Source organism: Arachis duranensis, chromosome 6, assembly GCF_000817695.3.
Source record: "Arachis duranensis cultivar V14167 chromosome 6, aradu.V14167.gnm2.J7QH, whole genome shotgun sequence".
In the NCBI taxonomy this organism is placed as follows: domain Eukaryota; kingdom Viridiplantae; phylum Streptophyta; class Magnoliopsida; order Fabales; family Fabaceae; genus Arachis; species Arachis duranensis.
In genome coordinates, this window is record NC_029777.3 from 110503449 (window position 1) to 110523332 (window position 19884).

At 35.7% G+C, this 19884-nt stretch overlaps 2 protein-coding genes and 1 pseudogene across 2 annotated transcripts; 1 reads left to right on the top strand and 2 right to left on the bottom strand.

Moving 5' to 3' along the window:
* Positions 1 to 7232: 7232 nt before the first annotated feature.
* On the bottom strand, positions 7233 to 9653 carry LOC107495967 (uncharacterized membrane protein At1g75140). The gene has a single exon (XM_016117164.3). It carries the CDS (start codon positions 9436 to 9438, stop codon positions 7459 to 7461), a length of 1980 nt encoding a protein of 659 aa, XP_015972650.1. The 5' UTR covers positions 9439 to 9653; the 3' UTR covers positions 7233 to 7458.
* A 2574-nt stretch (positions 9654 to 12227) lies between these two features.
* On the bottom strand, positions 12228 to 14664 carry LOC107495980 (outer envelope pore protein 24, chloroplastic). The gene is made up of 3 exons (XM_016117182.3): positions 14320 to 14664; positions 13356 to 13715; positions 12228 to 12528 (listed from the first exon to the last, which is right to left on the bottom strand). The coding sequence occupies exons 1-3, from the start codon at positions 14521 to 14523 to the stop codon at positions 12448 to 12450; spliced, it is 645 nt and encodes a 214-aa protein (XP_015972668.1). The 5' UTR covers positions 14524 to 14664; the 3' UTR covers positions 12228 to 12447.
* Positions 14665 to 17742: 3078 nt separating this feature from the next.
* On the top strand, positions 17743 to 19769 carry LOC107495920 (uncharacterized; annotated as a pseudogene).
* The last annotated feature ends 115 nt before the right edge of the window (positions 19770 to 19884 follow it).

Genomic DNA, 19884 nt, shown 5'->3' on the forward strand with positions numbered 1-19884 from the left:
AGCAGGAATTGGTTGGTCCACTTCCCCCTGTGGTTGTTGACCATCGCCAGGGGCCGAGGAAGTTTCCCCCCGATTTAACCACTTTTCTATCCAGGAGCCACTCCACTCGGATGAGGTTGAGGGTTCGGGAGCATCCACTCGGCGCCTTACCGAAGAAGGCCCGACGTCCTCTCGGGGATCAGAGCTTCTTTTTCTTGAAGCGGATTCGGCTTCCCCATGTTCCTGACCCTGACCTTCAGAATCAGACGACAGGTGGAGGTACTTTTTCCAACTCCCTGAGTCATTATTTCCCCCCGAATCTGACCCCGGGGCCATCATCCGAGGATCTACTCCCATTTCGGATGCTGCCACGGTAATGAGGACCCTTACCCCTAAACCAATGAGAAAGGCCAGTCATTCATCTGATGACAATACGACTAGTCGCCGACCTTCTTTCCTTCTCATCGAGAGAAGCCGGTATCTAAACCACTCAAGGCGTTGCACTCTGGGCGAACACTCGAAGAAGAAGCAATAACCGGATAATCGGCTAAGAAAGGGTTAGGGAATCCCAAGTAAGCTAGAGTAAGCGTGGGATATTAAGTATATTAAGCTAACCTGCCAGCAAAGAGTTAGCCATTGAGTGAGTCCTTCCCGGGTGAGGCAGTTTATAGAATAAGTAATGTGATATGAAAGAGAGCTCTATAGTCAAGCAGGCTTCTTTCAAAGAGTAATGGGTTTCCGAGAATGCCTAGGTACTGGACTGAGACTAGTGACTGGGCAACTAATTCCAAGTTAGACTAGCCAAGCGCGGCGACGAGGGTGGTGCTCTTGTTGAAGAAAAGAGAAAACTTGTTTTGTTTGACCTTCTTCCTGGGAAAAGCCTGACGTGAACTCCGAGAAAGAATGGAAGATCTTCTTTTAAGCATATCTATTCAATCAAAGACATGGCCACAGACCTTCGAAACAATGGTGCGGGAGTCTCGCTTGCATTCTTTCTTGGGTCTTGAAGTACATCGTTAAGCTAATTGTTAGCCAACGCAAATATGCAGTTTCTCTTTTGACTCGGGCTCCTATGGCAGACGCTAAACCTTATTCAACGAAAATGGCAGTTTCTGATCGGCTTAAAAAGGATACTGGAGAACTGTTCACCGATCCTACCACTTATCGTAGTATTATTACTTCTATTTTAAACTACTCCGAAGTTATTGCACTTACAGAAGACCAATTCAACAAGTGCTAATGCAGTCGGTCACATCTTTTCTGTCAGAGACAGCAGCAAATTCAATGGCAGCTGATGCATCAATAGCAGCGGACGCATAGTATAGGAAAAAGCTTCTCTTCTCCTTTCTGAGCTTGCCTGGTCTTTTTCGCCTTTCTTAATGAAACTGATTCAAGCATTCGTTCAGAGTCGACAACAGCAAGAAGTGAAATGGCTTCTGGTTCAATGTACGCTATCTTGCCTAGTTCAATCAATGGCAGAAAAAACCTTGCGAGAACCTTTCATCCGAGTCTCTTTTGCTCTTTATGGTTTCAGGCATCACTTTGCTTAACACATCGACTTCGAAGTGGGATAGAGATAATGAGCTCAGTGAGCTACTGGCTCTTACATCCCGAACTTATGGATACCCGTACTTACAAGGATTCTTGGTAGTCATCTCTTTCTGCTTTCCTTCTTTCCTCTTACCAGATGGTTGTTCGCTACAGCCTTGAAGTCTCGCTAGCCTCTCCTGGCGCATGTCGGGAATAAGGGGGACATACTACCACCTATTGATAGATCAGGATTGGAACCGGAATGCCCTTCTTGGTTAGTTAGGGATTTCCAAATTCCTATCTTTCTTTACTATAAAGCAATGTAGTGCCAGACTTCTGAAATGTCATCGATCGCTGGACCAGCTATTTAATCTTTCATTTCTGGTCTCTTGTCTTTCCAGCAAAAGAATTGAATTTCGTCTACGAATATCAAAGTATGTTCTCACGAATCATTAACTAGAAATCTCATAAGATAAGAGAAGAAGAAAAAGCTTCAGGTTTACTGTCTTTCTTCCATTCAAGTCAGCAAGTGGATCGAGAAACCACCGCCCAAGGGTGCTCATAGAGCCGGTCCCCGTTTGCCTAAGATCCTATTATGAGATTGGAAGAAAGTAGAATAACATTCTAGGACCAACGGTCAACTGTAGGTTTAAGGTCCAATAGGTAAGTAATTAACCACTGAACATTAAACATACAGTGGACACTCCTGACTGAAGACCATTCACCACAAGGATGAAGGGTTTTCACAGCCTAGTCATGGACAGAACCGAGAAACCTTTGCTATATGCTTCCGCATACGCTTGTATAGAGAAGGATTTCCCGCCTACCACTGCCCTCAATCACTTGACTCCACCGGCCTGCCACCATTGGGACACCTTAGTTAAATATCTAAGGTTAATACTGATTTAAGTAATCAATATCCCAACAGAGTAACTGGATCCCCACTGGTAACCATGGACTTTAACATCCGGGGATACCAACAGATTCCACTCAAGCAATAGAAAGAAAAGCTATCTTAACTATGCTGAGTTCAATCAAGCTAAGAACTAGTCGAGCTAGCATAGCAGCTGATATGGAATAGCCTTTCTCTAGCCTGGAGCCTGGCAAAGGACGATCGTAGATACGATAGGCCTTCCATTGGGATTCGTGCAAGCAAGAACTAACTCGAGAGGATGTAAACAGCGGGAATGCAAAATCAAAGAATGCCGACTCTGATCTTTCAAAAGATCGTGATTCAAAGGATAAGGAAGCTTTACTTAGATAGGGCTTTGATGCTCTTTATTCCTTCTCAAAAGAAAATGCCATTTAACAAAGACGGACTGGACTCTCCCGTACTGAAGGCAACGCAAAGTTGCCAATGCTTCTAGTGCGAATCTTGCTTTCGAAAGGATCAGAGCCTAGTGTACTCTCTGTTCTTTCTAGTCTGGGTCTGCTTTGCCAATGCACTGATAGCTATGATTCTTCGATCTCGAAAGTGAAAAGATAAGGATTGGATGCTGTTCAAAGATCTCCCCTGCTTACCTTTAGCGGGGATCAAAACAACTTATATAAAGAATATAGAATAAATAAGGAAGGATAGCTTCCCATGCCATGACCAGAGTTCACAGTCGATTCTCTAAAAGGAAAAGCAAAGAGCGGTAATGCTGACTCTCCTGGTCAATAGGGCTATTCAAACCAATCCACCCCTTTTAAGGAGACGGGATAAACTACTTTTATTTCTCCATAGCACCCAATTCCTGAACCAAACCAGGTGAAAGCGCTAACTCCTTCTTCTTTTCCCGTTCGTGACCCCTTACGAGTGAGCAGCAAAGCGAGGATCAGAGCCTGTCCACTCTATTAAGGTCAAGCTTTCCCATCGAGAAAGGATTCGGTTCGTCTGTTCATTGGAGTAAAGCGTTTATTGAGCTTCATGGATCAGCCCGCTTTCTGTCTCTGATCCCCAATATGAGTGAGACCAAGATGGCTGACTGGAGTGCCACAATCTCGCTTCCTCGGGGCCGGATGGCGGAATCGGCATTCTGGTCGGAAACAACATCTTCCCCTTCTGCGGCAGAGCTGCGGTCCACACTGTCCTTCGGCAATATCGGACTCCGAAGGCGCCGCCCAGAGACGACGCCACAAGAACAACCAAAAGAAAAATCGCTGCCCTCACTCGAAAACAAATTGAGCTGTAGGCATCAAGGTAAGGTACCGAGAAACTATACTGCTGCAGAAGCGGAATCGAAGGAATTGGTTTCAAGGTAAGGATAGCATGATTGACTGCTTGCGTTTGGATCATGGGCCACAGCTACTTGGGTTTAAACCGCTGACATCTGCCACCCGAAAGAAGGCTTTTTTGCATGTTAGCGCCTCTCTAAGGTGCCCATTGATCAAAGTCCTAAGCTTGGGAAATCATCCCACTTCGTTGTCTTACTCTTTCTTTGAAGCTAGAAAGATGCAGTGCTTCACCGTCTCACAAGATCTGTTGGGAACAGCTTGAAGATTTCTCGGCCATTCCCATTTGAGCGAAAGATTGAGCATTGGATCAAGAGAGTGCATTAGCCTTGATAGGCTAAGTCGAAGCGTATCAATCCCAAGGTCGGCCTACAGATATCACTTTTAGGTCTACTTCTTTCCACGCTCCCTGAGAAGTTATTCTGGTTTGTTATTCTTTAGTAATGCATTGGTGCCTGACCCTTGCAATCCACTTTCATACTTTTACGCATCTCTGAACAAGCAAATCTCAATGCTTCTACTGCTCCCACCTGCCACCCGGTCGTTCTTATAGTCTCTGGAATCGCTTTCAAAGCGGATTTTTTCTTCCTTTTTGCTTTCCATTGAGTGTAAAGTTACGGGTAAGAACCTGTGCGGGATTGATTTAGCTCAGAAGCGCCCTCTCTTTCACAGCTTACTATGAAGAGTGAGTACACATCGATGAGCTTAAGTAAGCGTTTTTGACTACTACACTTTGCTTTGTTGATGCAACGAACTCTTTCTATTCCACGAGCAGACACCTTTCGATAGAGTCTTCCTTTCCTCGGCTTGCTCTTTTGACCTACCTTGAGAAGGGAAATTCCTAGGAGATGATTAATGAATGTAGGTCAGGTCTCTCTAATTCGCAGTAGGTGTGTATGCTCCCCTAAGGCGAGAGCATTTGCTTCTTCGACTGACTCAACCATGTCTTTCTTCATTGACTGCTTTATCAACAGAATCGCCGGAATCAACCGGCTCTACTGAAGCAACTACTCGCTTTGGATCTGCAACTTGAAGATATTCATATAGGCATAGGTAAAGGTATGGTCAAAGGCAATCCTTTACCAACTACTAGGGTTGTTTCACCCCAGAGTAGATTCACTCATAGCAGATACAAAGGCAGGAGCAAACCAAACAGCTAAGTAAAAGCAGCAGAGAGTCGCTATACGGGGGCAGCAGTCGCCCTAACGAAAGAATGAGGAGAGTGCTTCCGAAACGAGAGAAAGACTTGAGAAAGCCCTTCCGTTACCGATAGTGAGATAGCTAGCATACCCTAAACCCACATTATAGTCATATACTTTCTCTTCTGGCCTTGCCTTCTTCCGGAACGGGTAGATACTGTCTCTGGGACAGAGGTGGCGCCCTAGTAGGGAGAGGGGCTACAGCTAGCACCTGAGATTCTCATATCTTTTTTCAATTGAAAGCTGGTCGCCTTTTTAGGGAGGGCTTCCCCTATGCAATTAACAGAAAGGTCAGTTCCGCTAAGGGGTTCTTGCTTGATCTAGCATCTTTAGATTATTTAGCTATTAGCTATACTCAGCACCTTCTATTATTTTATATGTGTATTTTATGCTCATCAATGGGAAATTACCGAAAAAGTAATATGATATGCTTAAACGTCCATTTTGGTGAACATCAGATTGAGAACCCGAACTCATTCCCCAAAAAAGAATTAACGGGGATATCAGGAAAAGAGATCCAAACAGCCTCTAAATCTAAAGAAAAAGAGGGGAGCCATAAGCTACTTAGCAACCAACAGACCAACCCAGGGCCAAACTGCCGCTATCTACCTTTGGGCCGGCCATCTCACCTATATCCATTCCTGTCGTTCCATTTGGATCTATCGATGCCTATCCAAAAGCGGGTTGTTCCAGAGCGAATAGGAAGGCTTAGAAGGCCTTAAAAGGGATAGTTTGAACAGCTGTTTCAGAGCCGACAACGATGCCATAAAGAAGAAGGGGCATTTGGTACGATTTTGTGAGACTGCTTCTGGTGCTGCAATCGAAGCTAACGAAGACATGCCTTCTTTCTGGCTATGGAGAAGGAAACACACTATGGGACTGCAGTTGCGCCAATGCTTGGCGGGAACCAATAGAAAAAAGACCTTACTTACTTCCCTTTCGATAGAAAAAGAAAGGAACTCCGATCGAGCTTTGAAACCGGGAAGGCCTTTCCCCTATCGAAGAAACTAACTTGGAGACTCCAGTCCCGTAACGACAGATGGAAACATTGGAGAAGACCTTTCTCCCTTGTTCACTCTTATGGCGAACATTAGCGACATGAAAATGATCAAAAGGGTAGAAATTAAAGCACGTTTTGTTCCTAGAAGAATTAGGTGAAGATTAGTCAAGTGTTAGCTAGGTTGTTAATTATAGGAGAATGGATATTCTTTTTTTTTTGTAAAGTATAATTTTATATTATTTAATATTTTTATGTTTTTTTTTTATCACACTTGAATAATATAAAATAAAATATCACACTTCATAAAATAATTGAAAAAATTTATTTCCGTTATCTATTTATTCTTTAAATAGGGGGCGATAAATGGTAAGTTTTAATTATGTAGAAGCTATGGTTACACTTGACATGGATTATTAACAGTATTATTGTAACGAAACTAATAATTGGTACGAGATTAATAATTTTTAATAGCAAGGTCTATATTATAATGATATCAGATTAGTAAAGAAAGCTGAAAATCACATGAAAGAACATATAGATAGATATTATAATGTCTTGTATACCAAACCAATTAAGAGTTCACATGTAGTAAGATGCTTTTAAATCACCTTTTTTTTTTATCTGTGATAGTTTTCATGTAGAAAAATGGGTAGAAAACACTCAAATTCACTATAAGGAAGAATTACAAAGATAATCATAAGTAGGAAAATCTTTACATAGAAAATTATAGGTTGATAAATGCTTTTAGGATTTAGCTAAAGACAAGTCTTAAAAAACAATTTGTTAATAAGATAACAATAAAATCTTGTGCAAGTTTTTGATATATTCAATACATTAAAAGTATAAAAAAATGCTTTTAATAATACTTTATTTATGTTGTTTTAACAAGATAACACTTAATAACAATTAACAAAGACTTTAAAAAGAAAAACCTTAATCTTAACATGCATTATAAATACTTGGAAATCAATGTATAATTAACCGAAAATTTGAGTCACAAATTTTATAAATATGATTAGATAACTAATAACAGCTGCATGGCCAACAAATCTACCATTTGTACCAAGCCTCATATGCAATTAGTGTATCTAAATACCAACAAAAAGTGACAGAATCACAGAAAACCGACTCCAAAGACATTAAAAGTAGCCGGTCCAATCTTATATTCTTGTTTCCTGCACATCTATATAAATCTATGACACAGTATTTTTCTTTTCTTGCTGATATAGCCAATTAGCCCGTGCATATTCTTGGCTCTGCTGAGTGCTGATTAAACAATTTCTAACATATAAACTGTATACAGAGAAAAGTGAATGAAGAAAAAGGCTTTAAATTTCTCATTATAATTTATTTCCTTTTTTTATGCAACAACTTGAAAGCTAAAAACTGCAGTCTGCAGAGGATCAAAGAGCAAGGTTTTGCCAAATGATCATAAGATGAGATTAAAAAACCTAATGAAAATCTCATAACTAGTTAAGAGAAAATGAAAAAAAGCTCATAATCTTTCAACAACTATGCAACGAAACTCAACTCAACTCAACTGCGATCATTTGCACCTTGATTCCCTGCAAACAGGGGATCTCTTCTTTTGGGGAAACCCGGAGGCTCCATTGTGGTCGCCCTATATTTCAGCTCGGACGCCCCCCGGAAATCCGGATCAACGGAAGCCGGCCTAGGATTATGATCCGCAGAACCAAGTCTATAGGAGCTTGTAGCTCCTCCAGGGTACCTCGAAGGAGATCCATACCTTCTTGATGGACCTCTGAGAGGTCCACCTCTAAGATCCATAACTTCAGCACTTCTCGAAGACGAGTCTACGAAAGACCTGTCTCCAGAACCGGATGCCAAAGGAGCACCGGTTGGGGCTGATGTGGAGCTAAAAGGATCATCCGGTCCCCAAGATGTAAGAGCCTCCTTTTTCTTGGCGAAAAAATGCCAAGCCGCAAATAGGAAGAGTAAGAAGAACAATACCGGGCTAGTCCATAGCATGGTGTTGAATTCCCCTTTGTAGATAGGAAGATTAGAATGATATACTCCAATGTAGCCACCTCCGAGACCAACAACAACAAGCTTCTCACGGTCACTAGCTATCAAGGGTATCACCTTTGATTCTGAATCCAAACTTGCCGATGGATAATTCAAGAACGATGACCTTAGCTCGTCAAGGCTAGAGGAGAAAACAAGTCGAGGCAGGCCAATTCGCACATAATGTGGAGACGAAACATTAAACACAAAAGCCTTCTCCGGGTTAACAACTAGCAAATAGCCCTTAATTGCTTGCAAAGCCACAGGCTCTTCCATGTCCATCTTCTTCTTGTACCTAACCCTGCACTTAAAGTTCATTACATCTCCCAGCAACAAGATATAGATCAGATCCCCCTCCGAGGTAAATCCGTACGCTTTGGAACGCTCAGTGGCATCAAAAACATAATTCCGAGCAACCGACTGGTTTAGCCCTTCACACTCAGATTCTTTGATTTTCATTCCCCTCAAGTCCAATGACCCTGCACCAGTCTCTGTCAAAAACATTAGGCGTTGCTTCAAGAATATTAGTGGCCTACTACTCGGAACAACTGAACCGTGAAACGTACCGTCTTCCTTAAAAACCTTGATCTTCCCATTGGCATCAGTTGAAAGAATGTACTTCATCCTCCCAACATAATGAACCTCCAAGATGGACACTGGTGACCCTTCCCCTTCATTCCCAGGCGACACAAACCTAGTACCAACATTCTCCATGAAAAGAGAACTCCAATCTTCGCCACCCGATCCCTCCCAAACCCGATGCATCAAGATTCCCCCGTTTTCATGACCAGTCACCAGGAAACTCTCATTCTTGTAAGCAGATGTATATGAAACCATTGCCGTGACAGGAGAATCCAACGAGCTCCCGAGCTCAACCAAAACATCCCCAGTCCTCAAGAACACATACAGTTTCCCATTTTTGTCACCAACTGCCACATACTTACTCAAACCCTCATGATCTCTAAAGGGCAAAACATTTATACAAGTTGCATCAGAACCTAATTTCACAGCAGATGAAAATTGGAACCTCTCTGACCAAAAAGGAGTGTACTTTGTCACAGACGTTCCCTTCTTTTTCTTTCCATTCCTAAATTTACCCTCAAATTCTTCTTCATCTTCAATAACCCCTTCTCTTGATGTTTTTCTATCAACAAAATCAACACTATTCCTATAACTGGATTTACCCTCTCCCTGAATCCCTGATCTATCACTATCAACAACCTCAGGTAACTTAGATTCTAACCTTGAAACAATTTCACTAAGATTTCTCACAAGCTCCTCAAGCTTACTAAACAAAACCTCTTGATTCACATGATTTGGTTGCTGGGGTTGTTCAGAAACAGCTTCAGAGCACGATGATGAATCGTGATGAGGTTGTAATGAACATGATGATAATGATTCAGGGTCTATTGGGTTACTAAAAACATGAACATAACAGAAAAACAAGAGCAAAAAGAACATAAAAAACTTGCCTTTTTGTGAACACGCCATCAAAGAGGGAAGAAAAAAATTTGGGGAATGAAAAAAAAAGCTCCTTTTGTTTAATATCAATATCAGTGTTGTGCCATAGCTGAAGTTTGTTGTTGTTTTTGGATCTGGGAAGAGAGGATTAAGATTTAAGGAGGAAATCTAAGGAAAAAGGTGATGATTTTCGAACAGTGGATATTATTTTGAGGTTTTGACTTGAAGTTGAATTGAATTAGGGCAAAGAAATGGATAGAGAAAAATAAATGAATAATAAATAAATAAAATAAAATAAAATAAAAGCGAAGTAGCGAAGTATATCACTGACACTGAATTCAGTATTTCAGTTTAGGAAATGGCGAAGGCTTTGTGGGACCCGGTATTCATTGAGAAAAATATATTCCATTCCATTCTCTTCTTATTTATCGGTTTTTATGAAAAAATAAATTATCGTAAATATTTATTATTTATGAGCATTAATTGAAAAAATAATTTTTTAAATAATATAAAATAATACAATATAGTTTAGCATAATAGATTAACAAATAAATAGAAAAAAAAAAAAACTGGCATAGAGAAATCAAAACAAAACTAAATGAAAGATTAGCACATGTTATAATTATTGGAAGCCAACCCGAAAAACATCCCAAGAGGTTAACCATAAGCTTTGTGTGGATATGGTTCGTTTGGTTTTTCTCATCATAGACATTAGACTCGTCCCTCTTGCTTTTGGTTTTTCTATAACGTTTGGAGTTTTTTCCTCAAAATAATTTTTTATTTTGGAATCAATTATAAGAGAAGTGAAAGTTTATTTAATTATTTTTAGAGAAATAATTAACCTTTTTTTTCTACAATATTTCTTAATTTAACAGACCTAGAACTAAATGATTAACAATAATATCCACTATTTTTTTCTGTCTTATCTAGACCCATTTGACCTATTTTTTTCAGCTTTGGATTTGGGCCTCAACTATTGGTAGACCCAATTATCGATTTGGACCAACTTAGCATCTAGATAAATACAATGGCACAATAGAATTTTAGTTTACCGGCTTTGAAAAATAAAAAAATAAAAAAAATAAACCAAGTTGGGTTGGTGGTTAGCTCACTAGTCCGTTTAAGCAAGTGTCGGGAGTTCGAATCCCGCCTTATGCATGCAGCAACCCATTGGCCAGCGGTAAACCCTTAAATAGAGCTTAGTACTGCGGCGAATTAGTCCTTGGCCTGCCGGCATATTAGTTCGCTTAAATAAGTATCGGAGATTCTAATTCTATCTTGTGGATGTAGCAACCTACTAGCCAGCGACAAAATCTTAAATGAAGTTCAGTACCACAACAAATTAATTATTGGCTTGTCGGATTGAAGAATACTATGAGAAACAAAAAAAAGTTAATATTTAAAAACTGTTAGATAATTTAATAAATTTGATCAACTTCACATGAAGATAATTACATGCACTTAAGTTTTCAAAAAAAAAATAACATAGAAAAAAATAATGTTTCCTTTTTTGTTATATTGTAAGATACGTCCAAAAATCAAAGGAAAAGAAAATATTTTGACATAATTTTTAAGTAACGACAAGAGACTTATTATTCAGTCAGAATAATAATGCCCCCTAAAAGAATGGAATTTGAATTAAATATTTAAATAGGATTGAATATTGACTTGATTTCTTCCTCAAATTATCTTGTTGAATCCAACTATTTTTTAATCATTAACATTTGCAAACGCTCCCCGTTGATGGCGATAGATGCAGATTCAAAGTCATAAGCATATTTAATTATTTATGATTGAATATTTTTCTCAATTAAACCCGCCATAGGAAAGTTCAAAGTCATAAGCAGAGTTTTCATTGAATTTATTTATTGTTAATTAAACCCACCATAGGAAAGCTGAAAGTCAAGGTAAGCAACTCTTTCTGGTTTGGTATTAACTTGCATCTACCAAGTTCAATGTATTCCTCCATATTGGGATATTTAGCTAACTCCATGCCTACTTTTGATATTTTGCAACTTGCATATCCAGATTAAAAAAAGCTCTTATGTTAACATCTCCAAATATTTAATGAAAGTTATAAAACCTCTCTCATTTTCTAGATTACGTTGACTTAATTGTAAGAACACCTTTTAAGAGAAACTAGTATTCTTTATGATTACAAGTCTTGTTAGGTGTTCAATAATTCAATTAACCATTATGCATCTAACACTCACAAAATTGTAAAAAATATCAGTGAAAAAGGATTTGGATCCTCTAAAATTTAAATTTCACTTTAGAGAGTAAAGTATGATCTCTCACCATTAATTTCATAGGTGGGACAAAAAATAAATATGAAAGAGAAACTATTCAAGGGTAGAAAATCACACTTTACCCTCTAAAGTGAAATTCAAACTTTAGAGAATCCGAATCTAGTGAAAAAACATCATGCAAGGTCCGAAAAAAAAAATTGTAACCTAACAATTACATATAAAATTGTAAAATGGACGAAATTTGTATATGTTCTTTTGTCAATATTTGTACACAATTTGTGATGTGTAGGTAGAAATTATATTATTATTATGAAAGAAGGTTAAATTTACCAAAAAGTGGGAGTTATACTATGACAATGATAAAAGCTTAATATATAATAATACAATGGCTAATGACTCTTCATAATTCATTATGAAACTTTGGCACTTGAAACAAGTCTTTATCATGTATTCATGTTAATTCAAGGCCTAACGTTTCTTTGGTGCAAAATTAGCTTATCATCTATCTAGTGATAATTAAGAAAAGCTAAGGAAAAGAAAAGAAAGAATGCAAAATAAACACAAGTTAAATTAGCGAAAAAGAAATATAGAATATAAAAAATAAAAAGACATTAGTTCAAAAAGAACAAACTGTATGTGGAACAATTAATGGAGAGTAACAAGATGATCAAATTGATTTCAAGTATACAAGATTCAAATGTAAAATGTGGACTGTGATGTGTGAGACATCAGTCAAAACTTGATAGTAAAACCCATCAAGCAATTGGGACAAGATACCAGAAAAAGTAAACTACATTTCGAAATTCCATGTCGTCTCGGCGCTGAGTTTCGGAACTTTCAATTCCTCCGCCAAGTTGAGGGATGCTACAATCTGAAATGACAGAAGAAGAAGAAAAAGCAAGTGACTAAATGTTTCAAGCAGAAACCTCAAACCTTCATTGTTGAGTCTAATAGAACAACACACATAGCATCTCTATAAGTTTGTGGTAGAATACAGAAACAGATCACACTCATAACATAAAATCATAAACACAAGTCTATAATACAAAATAGAAAATCATACTGTGTAAGTAAGAAAAACATGAATGAACATGTTTCATTTTCACACCATGCATGAAAGCATTTTCTTTTGCAAATAGAATTCCATTCACAAGATGAAGAGCAACTTCTTCATTCAAAGTTGTATATATTCCACACAGATAGATTGTAAATACTATGGTAAATGCTCGGTAAACTTCAGATTCATCTATTTGGGAAATCTGCTGCTATGAAGAATAAATATCATCGCAGTTCTGATAAATTCATGCATGGTCTAAATCTTTCAACAAAACCATCAATCTTCTAAGCATTTCACCTTGATGTTATGAAAATCTAAGAAAACTTGGAAGCAACTAGGGAAAATTGAACATGACATTAATCCAGAAACTTCATTGTTGAACAAATTTAAGCTTAAGCAGTGAAATAACATATTGATACAAACATCCTAAGTTGCAAAATCTACCATCATATATAAATTCAACCAATGAAAAAGTTGGATAACTTGTTCATATCTATAAACCCCTTCTAGACAAGCCAAAGATCATAATTATCACCAACAAGGGAGACAAAAAATATCGCAAGAAACGAAAGATCAACATGCCTATGTTTAGTAACCGTTCAAATATCATCATAAAGCAAAGATTTAAAATTCATAATCACCTTGAAGCAGCCAGTTTGCTTGGAATTCCGGGACCACTCCAACCCCAACATCCTGCTCGAAGTCTGATATGTTGCCCGAAAAGAGTCATCGGCATAAACCCTCCTAGAAACAGCAAAGTCCCACGAATTCTTTGCTACGTCGTAAACAGGCTCGAAGGTGGTCAACCCATTATGAACATAGGTGTACTTTAACTTGCAGTTTCCCGAATCAAGGGCATAGTTAGCAGAAACCTTGTTAGCAGCATCAAACACCAAAGTCCCATCCAAAATGGTCCTGTTTTCACCCCTGCTATGAATATAAGTCAAATTCAATGGCTTCTCCGCAACCCTTACAGTGTTCATAAAATGAAACCTGAAGTCCTGCACAGCCAAACATAGCACCCAAAAAAAAGTCAACATAAGACAGAGAGCATATTTTGGTGTTCATTATTTTCTCTCTTTCATCTCAGGATAATTTGATCATGACTCATCTTCAAAGTTCAACAAGACTATTACAGAGTCAAAATTTGTGCTAAAACATGATGTGTCAACATTATAACCTGTTTCTAAAGTGTAAACTCAATTAAGAAATAATGTTTTTTTTTTGTTTAAATTAGTTGATTTTGACTTCAAACAGATTATAATCCAAACCTTCTCAAATAACACAAGCACAATCTTTCTCTAAACATAACTATAAGCTATAATAATTCGAAGTCAAAATTATAAAATTTCTACAAATATATGAAAAATTATTCCTCTAGCAAAGGGAAAAAAAAAAACACACACACACACACACCAAAATTACTTGATTTTGACTTCAAAAATAGCTTAAAATCCAAAACTTCTTCAACAACCAAAAATATCATTTTTTCCCCCAAAAGCATAACTATGAGCTATAATTCAAAGTAAGAAAAAAAAAATCTAATTGAGGTAACGCGTTTGCGTTGCGTTGAAGAGAGTGTGTTATTGAAAAGAAAAGTGGAACCTTTTTGGGGACATTGTAATCGACGATGAAGGAACCGGGTTTCTCAACAGCGAGGGCCAAACCAGTGAGGCTGGGACCGTTGACGAAGGTGGCGTCGGTGACGGAGGCGCGGAGCTTGACATCGCCGGCGTTGACGGCAACTGTTGCGGCGGCGCCGCCGTTACGGTCGATGTCGTACTTGCCCTTTAAAGCCGCCTTCATCATCGTGAACAACGGAAGCAAGTGAAGAAACGAACGAGGAATAGAGCGAGTAAGAATAGAGGATGTTGTTATTTCTTTCGTTTTATTTTCTTTTCAAATGAGAGAATCAGTGACTCACACTTACCTTTTTGTCCTCTCTTATATGCAAAGAGAGAAAAATGGACTACATTTTAATGAGCTATTTTCGGCCGGGTCGGCCCATCAAATATCATTGGAAATAGGTTTAGTTTTGGGGGCGAATTAGGAATTGGGATGTTTATGGATTGGATCTAATTCGCATATTCGTAATATTTATCAGAATTCGATCTAAAAATTACGGATATAATTTCGATCTGATCTACACACTTATATGACTAGATTATATGACTAGATTGTGAATTTTATATAGGTATCTGCATATCTGCAAAAATAAACAAATAAATAAGTAAATATTTTTTTTATGTGTTATTTCAACTATTAATTATAATATATATTATATTATTTTAATTTTATTATTTAAAAAAAGTAAAATAAAATTTTTAAAATATTTTTATATTTTACAGATCGGATCTGAACTTAAAAACTGCGGATATCGGATTCAATCCAATGATTTTAGTGCGGATCGAATCGAGATTTTAATTATATATGATCCAATCCGCATTCATCCATAATTAGAAATTTGGAATATCTGAAAGCTCTTCTTAAGGTAGCTTTTGTTTTGGGGTTAAAGATTCAAACTAAAATTATAGTATTTGTGTTTGGAGATTAAAGATTAAAACTAAAATTTCAGTCTCAACACGAAAAGTGAAGATACAAAAAGAGACTGGTATTAAAATTTCAGAACCTCCAAAAAGTGAAGATACAATAAACTGAAATTTTTGGGATAGAAATTTAAACTTTAATAATATTTTATACCTAAAATAACCCCATTTTAATTAATTAATTTCAATTTTATCCTTTATACAAATTAAATTAGAGTTTCATTCTTATTTTATTCTATGTCTCTTATTTTACACTAAACACAATATTAAAACTTATTTCAGTCTCTGTTAGTCTCTGTCTCTTCTCCAAACACTACCTTTAATACTTTCAAAAAGTGGAGATACAAAATTTTTTTTGGAATATGGACTTAAATTTTAATAACTGTTTTCCTCAACTATTCTCATTCAAAATTTTATATTCTAAGTTTATTCTTCACAATTCTTCCACTACCAGCTACTAGTACTTTCACAGCCCTGACTTCTCAACTCCAATTACACTCCTTTTCTCATTCTACCACCAGACACCATTATCAAATTTCACTACCACCATCAACAATAATATCAAAAATAACAACAATCTTATAAATATATGTCAAAAAAATAAATTTAATAATTCCATATAACATAAGAAGATTTTAAAATCAGAATAGGAAATAGAAGAATAGTGGGAGGTATTGGATGACAAAAAGCTCATAAAATATTTTAATTTAGAACTCAAACAGAGTCGACATAAAAGTAGAATTAAGGTTCTGTAGTGAGTGCAACAAAAAATAGATAGAACAAACAGTGAATCATCAGCAACAGATAATAGAATTAGAACAAATGATAGATCATCGGTGAGCACAACGCAAAATTGGAATAGAAGACAGATCATTAGTGAGCACACCGTCAAAATTGGAATGAACATGATAGTGGTGGGTAAGAAGAGGGGGAAGGATTAGGGTCTTATTTTGAACTTTTTTAATGAGTAAGAGTATTTTAGTAGTTTTACACTTTCACTTAGTTAAGGTTCTATTTTTATCTTAAACCAAACAAGATATTGAGAGTTTGAGACATAACTCAATTTTATATATTTATACTAAATACAATACAAACACATAATATAATTTCTGTTTTTCAATTTATGTTTCGTACTCTCAATCTCCCTTCTAAATACTATCTAAGAAAGACAATATTGTTTAGGGTTTGTATATCTATAACTTGAACGATAAATAAAGTGAGACAAAATGTTTAAAATTGTGTTTGATTTGTGTTTTAATTTTTAGTATTTTTTATTTTTTAAAAGTTTATAAAAAAAAAAAACAAAAGGTAGAAAGAAATTTTTTTTTATTGTTTTCATTTTTTTAATTCTAAAAATAAGAAACACAAAAGATAAAAATACAAACTAAATATATTTAAAATAGAGATGTTGACAATACTATGATAGAAACATTGGTGTTAATTTTTTTTAAGACTCACTGTGTTTGTAACTTTGTATTACCTCATCAATTATATTAGAAGTACATTAAAATTAGTTAATAAAACTAGTTACTAATATAAAATATATATTAAAACATAAAATATATATTAAAAATAAATTAAATATTATTTATATATAAATACATACTTGATATAAGTTTTGAGATAAGTCACACACTAGCTAGATCAATTAGAAATGATGGTATATAGGTGCATGGGATAATCTATTGTTAGAGAAAACAAATAAAAAAAAAAGTTATATAATAATGTTAAATCAGACAGAGTAACCTATAGTATGACTCAAACCAACCTTACAAAAAAATTTCATTGTTGTGAATTGTTTGCTGTTTGAAGGAAGCATATGCCACAATGGACCTAGCTAGGAATGTTGGATGCTATGCTTGCTCCTATTATTGTGGTGGTCCTCCAAAAGAGGCACAAAATAACCATTGCCTCTATTATGATTCTCTTGTATATATATATGGCATCCTATGAATGAAGATAACGGTGTTAATTTTAGCAAGGATGTGAATTTCATAAATTTTATTTATCATCTTTAAAGGCATTCACTTGTTATAAAAGTCAATTTCATAAATTTTAGATGTTGATCCTACTAACTTTATATGGGTATCGATGTGCTAAACTTATTATATTTGTATAAGCTTTTTAAAAAAAAAAAAATATTGGATAACAAATTAAATAATTGGTTTTTGATAACTATAACTTGTAAGATGTAAGTAGTTACTATATAGTTCAACAAAATTGCATACCCAACATAGCTTTATATAGGCATATAGATTTATTGCTATTTGCTATATTTTGGTTAAGAAGATTTGTTAATGAATAGTAATTAATTAATAATGCTTCCTACACCGACGCATAACCCATCACAACATACACCACCCTCACAAAAAAACACACACCCAAAAAACCAAAAATCCCATTTCCAAATTCATTACCAAAACCCCCTTGTGTCATTTTTCTCTCTTGACGATTTTGATTTCTCTTTAATTTGTTTTGAATAATGAGAAAGTTGTGTCCGAATGTGGAGAATGCTAAAGGATTGGCTACGGTATTGGAAGTTCCAATACCAGAAAAAATGTGGACTAAAATAGGTCGAAATTCGTCGAGCCGATGGAAAAACCTAAGAGCATTGATGAAGGCTCAACTTTCAAATGATAAGTCCTCACATTTCAAAACACATTCAAAACATGAATTCATTGCTTTGATCAAGTTGGTTGGTTCTCCACTCATCCCTCAACAAGTTCAATCCGATCACACCTTTGTTACATCCCTGAAAATTTCTCCCAAAGTATGCATCATTTTTCATCTCTTATATAATATTCTTTGTCATGTTATTGTTAGAATTCAACTTGGTGCAATTGATGTAATATTATTATATGTAACATCATGAAAGTGTATCAAAGTTTCTTGGCTTTTCTTAAACTACTTAACCAATTTATTAATTAACATGTTAAGTTTTATAGAATTTTGAGCATCATCACCCAATTTTTTTTTCATATGTATCACACAAAAATGTTATAATATTACAACTTTATTTTAATAATTTATTCTTTTTAAAAATATATTATTTAATTAACCATATTATGTGTATACAAAAACTCAGTAATTAAATTAGTCATTGATATATGTTAAAACACAAAATACAGTTATATATTTTGAAAATGAATTAAAATAAATATATTTTTACACAAATATATAATAACTTAGCTAATTTTTGATCTTAATGTGTACATCATATTTTTGTATATATATTCAATAAGGTGAAAATTCACGTACAGTTACATTTATATAAAATTAATAGTTAAAAATTGTTTGATTATAATTTAGTTAAATCTGTTAAATCATCTAACAATTTTTGACTATCAACTTTATATTAAGATAACTTCACGTGAGTTTTCGCCATTCAATAAATAGTTTCTCAAAAGTTGTTAAATAAGAAGATAGATTATGTTGGCATAATATATATGTAGGAAGCTTGTAGTGCAAAGTACATAGTGCAACAATACATAGCAGCAATGGGAGGAGTAGATGCATTGGATTCAATGGAAAGTATGTATGTAGTGGGACAAGTGAGGATGATTGGTTCTGAGATGCGCAAAGAAGATTCTAAACTTAAACCAATAGGAAAAACTGAAGTTGGAGGCTTTGTTCTTTGGCAAAAAAACCCTAATTTATGGCACTTTGAATTGGTTGTTTCTGGCTACAAAGTTAGTGCAGGTTCTGATGGCAATATAACATGGAATCAATCTTCTTCTCAACCTTCTCATGCAAACAAAGGTCCCCCTCGACCACTTCGTCGCTTCTTTCAGGTACATCTCTTGTTAGATCAACGTCAGATTTATCAAATTTTAAGAATAAAATTGTCTTCCGAATCAGTAGAGTTGAAATCTCAGAGATTCAACCGGATATAATAAAATAATATATTTATATATAATTTAAAAAAAGAATTGTGATTTATTATTTTAAATTGGTCAATGACTAATAGAGAGTGGAATCTAATTTTATTTTTGTGAATAGGGATTAGATCCAAGGTGTACAACAAACTTATTTGTAGAAGCAAAATGTGTAGGAGAGAAAAGAATGAACAATGAAGAATGCTTCCTACTAAAGTTAGAAGCAGCACAAGACATTCTTGAATCACAAAACACAGAGCAGACAGAAATAATAAGGCACACAATGTGGGGTTATTTCAGTCAAAGGACAGGGCTATTGATCAAATTTGAGGACAACAAATTGATGAGAATGAAATCCCATATGAAAGATGATCATGATTTTGTGTTTTGGGAAACAAGCATTGAGTCTTTGATTGAGGATTATAGGTATGTTAATGGGATCAACATAGCACATGGTGGAAAATCAGTGGTTATGTTATGTAGGTATGGCATGGAAATTAATCACAAGAGGAAGATTGAGGAAACATGGAAAATTGAAGAAGTTGGTTTTAATGTTTGTGGTTTGTCCATGGATTGTTTCTTACCTCCTTCTGATATCTACAAGGGACATGATGCCATGGAACAAATAGATTAGTTCTTTATATATCATTTTGTAAAAGTTCATCTCCTAAACAAAAAAGTTTTGAAAATTCTATTTCTATTTTGCTTTTTATAATAAATTAAACAAAAAAGAGACATCGTCTTAATTT